Source organism: Papaver somniferum, unplaced genomic scaffold (genome assembly GCF_003573695.1).
Source record: "Papaver somniferum cultivar HN1 unplaced genomic scaffold, ASM357369v1 unplaced-scaffold_29, whole genome shotgun sequence".
NCBI lineage: Eukaryota > Viridiplantae > Streptophyta > Magnoliopsida > Ranunculales > Papaveraceae > Papaver > Papaver somniferum.
Window position 1 is genome coordinate 2,921,383 of NW_020639929.1, and position 5,971 is coordinate 2,927,353.

Genomic DNA, 5,971 nt, shown 5'->3' on the forward strand with positions numbered 1-5,971 from the left:
CACTAACTTTGTTTTTCACTCAATTACACCTTCACTTGGTTGCACTACCTCCCTATTTATAGCCAACCTAAGAATTCTCTAAAACTCCCTAGAGAAATATCTATCCCAACTAACTACAACATGTGCTAGATATTTCTAGATAGTTTAGAACCTTTTGTACATTCATGAATATTCTAGTAAGCTTGGGCCCTCATAGCCATGAAGCCTCTAGATGTGCTAGAATATTGTGGACTAATCTACAATAGACTAGTTGGGCCTAGATAATTCTAGACACTTCTAAACTAAAATCAAGTTTATATTTTTAACATATTATGCTACTGACTTTGAGCTATTTACCAGGTCTCTTGACTGACCCAGTTTAGAGTTATCAGGACTGTTGATACGGTTATCCTTCACAAATATCAAAAGGATATCTAAATACAAAGAAAAGTTTCATGAACTAGCTACCTGTATTTCATACTCCCTCATAAGTGAAGTCGTATTTTCAATCTGACATGAATCAGTTCTTGTAGTAGTTGAATAACTATTGGTACAAATTGTTCCCCCAGTTACGTATCCAGTATGTTCATAAAGATATCGAAATGGATTCGGCGGGGATAGGATTTCAACTCCACCTTCCAACATCTTCACTACGCTACTCATCAAAGGTCTTGAACTGGGAGAATCTTGAACACACCACAATGCTACCATAATCATTCTCTCTACCTTCTCTTTATCATTCTCTTTGGTCTCATTAACTTCTGCAGTTATTAAATTCTTCAATCCACCTTTCTCATACTCTTCCCAAGCCTTCTTTGGAAACCAGTCTACACTATCACCAGAATCAGTAGCACTCGTGTTCCTCCGCCTCCTTGCAATCTCGAACAATAACATCCCAAAACTATAAACATCACATTTATGTGTAATTGGATAATAATGCATAAGAAACTCCGGCGCGGAGTAACCCGGGTCCCTCTATATCCAGATAGCGAATACATGGGTATTGTCTCTATTACACAGCTTCGCAAGTCCAAAATCTGCAACTTTGGGAGAAAAGTTTAAGTCGAGAAGAATGTTATCGGGCTTTATGTCATAGTGAATGATCCTTTGATGACACTCTTAATGCAAGTAGGCAAGCCCTTTTGCAGTACCGATAGCGATTTCCTGTAGCTTTTCCCACTCGATTTTTGGTGTTTTACTGAATAATAAGTTGTCCAAAGAACTATTTTCCATGTATTCGTAAACTAAAGCACTTGTTTGCTGATCAAAGCAATAACCATATAACCTGACTAGATTTATATGATACGTTCTTCCGATAGTTCCTACTTCTGCCATGAATTGTTCTTCAACTTTCTTACTGTTTGGGTTTCTATTTAGAACTTTCACTGCAATCTTTACTCCGTTTCGGAACTGTCCTTGATAAATGGTACCAAATCCACCAGATCCCAATCTTATCGAGTAGTTGTTCATGAAATCGTGAAGTTGTTGAGCAGTGAATCTAGTGATTATCTCTTTAGCCATATCATGTAGGAATCTTTCCGTTGTTGCCGCATTAGGTTCCCGAACTTCACCAGTCTGTGAATCCTTCACTGTGGAATTCTTCTTATTCTTACTATACAAAAATACGCCAAATAGCACCATTGCTATCATGCCCGCCAGAACCGCACCTGCAAAAATATGAAACATTGAGTTACGTTATTGGTGATAAATTATAGGCATCCCGTCATGGCACCATATGTTTTTTTTGCTTTAAAAAAAGATGATGTTGAAAATGGAGATCTTTTGATACTTATTAGTGTACTTACAAATGGCTAAGATCTGCTGCAGATGCTTTTTAGTGGAAGGAGATGGTGGAGCAATGAATAGGTCGCTGTAGTCGCCGGCGAAAACTTGAGGTCCGGGAGAAATCGAGAAGTTGGTGGTGGACATTGGACAGAGTTGGGTGATTTTGGGGTACTAGTTTTTAGAGCTGTATATAACTAGTGGTTAGATCATTAATAACAACATGATTCCCTGAATCTGCTAAGAAAATAATCAACGCTTAACTGATTGCATCTGGAACATCCGGCAATAACAGTGCGCACAAGATTAGCAACCACAATTTCGATTTAGAACACACAGAGAGCAGTAAGTAAACTGACTTAAAGTCGCGTATAATTATTGTTAGGTGACATGGTTGAAATTTCTACGAACGCTACCGATCTAAAAATGAAATGGCCACCACACATCGGAGAGGTCAGATACAGTCAATGGATAAACATACACTCTAATTGAAAGTGGGGTAACTGGCGGCCGGCTATACCACGGAACAGCGAGGTTCTTAATGTCATGAACCGACAGAAATAAATATAGTTGAAATATTCATATCACATCCATATACCCTACGATTTTCACCTCTATATATATATACCATATTCTCTCTGTAAATTTCTTTCTCTCATATCTCTATAATATAGACCTACAAACAAAAATGAGTTTCCTTTCTTCTCATTATTATTGTTAATAAGATGGAAGTTTTGTTTCGAGCTAGCTTCAAAAATAATGAACTGGGTGCAACAACTTGATGCATTATTAAAACATCTAACTAACACCGCGTCTGTGTTTGACAATAGCATTCAACTAACGTCATAAATGGAAACTAAAATGATGGTAGGAGCTTGGGGACGACGAACTACATATCACCCTCTACAACAGTAAGGACGAGTTATATATCACCTAGCTCCCTTAAATATGTACCTAAGGACGACAAACAAGTTAAGGGTGTTAGAAGCACAAAGTCGGTGGACAAATGCTCTAATCTTTGCTCTGTGTTTTGCCAGGAGAAGATATAGACTTATATACAAGAACAAAAGGAAAGACTCGACATAACTGAGTCAGCAGATGACTGGATAGACAGCTAAGGGAAAAGACAGCTAATGACAACTCATTTAACTGTCAGGTGAAGGGATATTTTAACTGTCAGATTTTACTATCCTAGCTTGTCTCGAATCAGCTCAAATCTTGCAGAGGTCAAAGCCTTAGTGAGAGTGTCAGCAAGTCGTGGAGATATGTCTGACCTGCAAAGCTGAAATATATTAATTGATGGGTATTTGGCAGGTCGGTTACAAGATGCGGTCAAATTGTTTGGCTCGATGGTGGACAAGGGACTTCAACCGAATGTTATCAGTTGCAATATATTAATTGATGGGTATTGCAAGAATCGTAAGTTGGATGAAGCCATGCAGCTATTCAAGAAAATGAAACAAAATGGATTGAAACCCACAACAGTTACTTAAACTATACTTTTAAGGGGACTATACCAGGATGGAAGAATGAAGACTGCTCAGCGTTTTCTTAATGAGATTACATACGGTACAAGTTTGGATGGTCTCTGCAAAAATGGAAAAATTGTGGAGGAAGTAGAATTGTTTGAATCCATGGATGGTACTGGTATCTTAGCTAATGTTGAAATGTACCATATCGTTATTAATGGTTTGTGTCGGGCTTGCCAGTTGGAAAATGCAAGAGAATTGTTTAATGAAATTCCAAACGAAGGATTAGTTCCTGATGTAGTAGCATATAACACAATGATGGCTGGCCTTTTTCATCACAGGCAGTTTTTGGAGGCTAAAAAGTTATTCATCCAAATGGAAGGGAATGGTTGTTTACCAAATTCTAGAATATACGACACCGTCATCAAGGGTTTTATTGAAGGGAAGGAGACTGAGACGGCATTACAATTTCTTCGCAGGATGCGTGAAAGAAAATTTGTACCAAGTGATTCTGTTGTATCCGTATTAATAAACACGCTCTCAGCCGATGAGATGAAAAATCTTGCGCTATTTCTGTGAGACCTTGTAATTGTTGAAGGTAACGGTGAAAATCTGAAAAAATTGAAGGCATTTGTGCGACTTGGTGTATTTTAAATATGGATTTTTATTTCTCTCAAGTTCTTATTAATCTTTCTTTCCCTTTACCATAATGGTAGCAAGGTGCTAACACTTTTTGAAACGCAACATAGTCTGAAATTCTGTTTCCTGGGTTTTGATAATTCTTGTTGAAAATTCTCTGTTGTTCCTGGCTACTGCAGTGATTAGGGATGTCGTTGTTGCTATAACAGGCAAATTTGAGAAGCTTAATATGGTACATATACAGGGTTATCTTGTACAATTTGATATTTTTTTGGCCATCAGCAATTTTCTAAGTTTTCCAGCTGACGCCATAAGAAGTGCATGAAGAGTCCGTAGCGTGCCCAGCTGTAATCTCTTCACCTGGGCTTCTGGTGCACTACTCTATCTGTTGGATTTCACGTAGAACATAACAGGTATGCACTTCTTTTATATTTCTGCATCTTTGGTTTGGTTTTTATTGCCTTCAGTTTGTTATGTAATGTTCAAATTCATTTGATGGTTTTCGCAGTGGCAGCTCAGTTTCTAAAAATAGGATGCTTGCTAACTGAATCTTATTCAGGCACATCTGAGGTTTCTTGACAAAGATAGATTTGGTAAGGCTTACCATTCGTGCAAAACGTTGTGGGTTGGTAACACTTTTATATGGAGCATCGCAGGAAATTTTGTTCTAGATATTGTGACGGAGAAGGGACATGGAGAAGGGACATGGAATTTGTCAGGCATTAATTCTTTGTTCCTTTCAAGTGTCCATGTGTGTGTGATTCTGTGTCTTGTTAGAATAACTTGTTTGAATGGTGTAGGGTGTTGTTACTATACATGGTTTTTATATGCATTATCAAATTTCTTGCAGACTTTTCTATGACAACACCATTTTTACGGACGCCATAGTCGAGGTGTTTGCAAGTTTCTGTTTCATGATTACATCTTATATGTGGACTATGGAGGTTGTGCTTGATCTTATGTTTTTAAGTTTTTGAGTGAAAGAGTGATTTTCTTACAGCAAAGCAATTGCAATGTCTGACTTAATTTTGTTAGTTTTTTCTTTGCTTTTCATTTCTGTTAATAACATCTTTTAAGTTCTCATTACTTGACTCTTCTCCTCTATGTTGATCAATGATCCGTTTTCCTACAAGTTTCTGGTTAAGTGGTTCTGGTTTTTAGGTTAAAACTAAAAAAATTTGTTGTTTTTGTTGAGCAGAGAAAGTAGAAATGTAGCAGCCAGCACCGAGTTTCTAAGGGGTTACTCTGCCCAAAATCTATCAAAAAGGCACAAGAAGAGTGGATTGCTACGCTAGTCAATAATATCTTTCGAAAGTAACTTCAAGTAAGATGCATTAAGGTCCCTCATTTTTGCTCAAGCCAAAGCTCCTTCTCGTCTAATAGCTACTAGCACTATTAGAAATCCCATAGGAGGAAAGATGACTATTCCAGGTCTGTAAGGGGGTGATGTACAACAACAACACTTTTTCTAATTTGTTTGGTCCAAGTAGAGTTCAATCGCCTGGATCATATAATTTCTTGGGAATATGTTATCACTGGAGTGGCACCATCTTAAAAACACATGTATGCGAATTAGTTTGAGATTGTCGTGCAGTTAAGTCTTTGAGAAATAGGTACTTCCATTACCAATTTACTGCCATATGTCTGGTTCAAGATCTAAAATAAGAGGAGTCTAATTGTTTTACCTTTCTAAATTGGATCTTAAAGGGTTTGGATGATTTTAACTGTATTTCCGTAGTCTAGCATATTTGCAGCTATCATTCTAATTCGTCTTTCATGTGGTTTGTTACTTAAGGATGATAATGTTGAGGCCCTAGAAGAGATGCTGAAGAGGGCGGCAACGTGATCAGTGGACCTGCTAGCAGGTACATATTTCAAATTTTGATGCAGAAGTTTGCAACTGCCATGCGTTGCATTATGACAGGCATTGCATTATGAAATTGATGATGTATAACCCTTGCATTAATAGGGATTTTCTTTTTCTATTTGAAATTGAGCTTACATATGAAAACCAATATTCAAACTAAACCTTGTAAAACCTAAAATTAGTATCTGGATATATTTACAAAGCCAAATCTGTGAGGGGGTGACTTCAACATGGT

At 37.5% G+C, this 5,971-nt stretch overlaps 1 protein-coding gene and 1 pseudogene across 1 annotated transcript; one reads left to right on the plus strand and one right to left on the minus strand.

The window, feature by feature from the left end:
* Nucleotides 1-432: 432 nt before the first annotated feature.
* Nucleotides 433-1,500, minus strand: LOC113341415 (annotated as a pseudogene).
* Nucleotides 1,501-3,290: 1,790 nt separating this feature from the next.
* On the plus strand, nt 3,291-5,715 carry LOC113341416 (pentatricopeptide repeat-containing protein At1g62670, mitochondrial-like). The gene is made up of 5 exons (XM_026586299.1): nt 3,291-3,735; nt 4,049-4,101; nt 4,273-4,282; nt 4,378-4,439; nt 5,608-5,715. Exons 1-5 carry the CDS (start codon nt 3,291-3,293, stop codon nt 5,713-5,715), a joined length of 678 nt encoding a protein of 225 aa, XP_026442084.1.
* Nucleotides 5,716-5,971: the final 256 nt, after the last annotated feature.

What these genes read in the sequence shown, in the direction of transcription:
- LOC113341416 (XM_026586299.1), top strand. Translation starts at nt 3,291, where the DNA reads ATGAAGACTGCTCAGCGTTTTCTTAATGAGATTACATACGGTACAAGT. An exon ending in TGAAAGAAAATTTGTACCAA is followed by an intron (nt 3,736 to 4,048) that starts GTGATTCTGTTG and finishes TGGCTACTGCAG; the next exon opens with TGATTAGGGATGTCGTTGTT. An exon ending in CTTATTCAGGCACATCTGAG is followed by an intron (nt 4,440 to 5,607) that starts GTTTCTTGACAA and finishes GTATTTCCGTAG; the next exon opens with TCTAGCATATTTGCAGCTAT.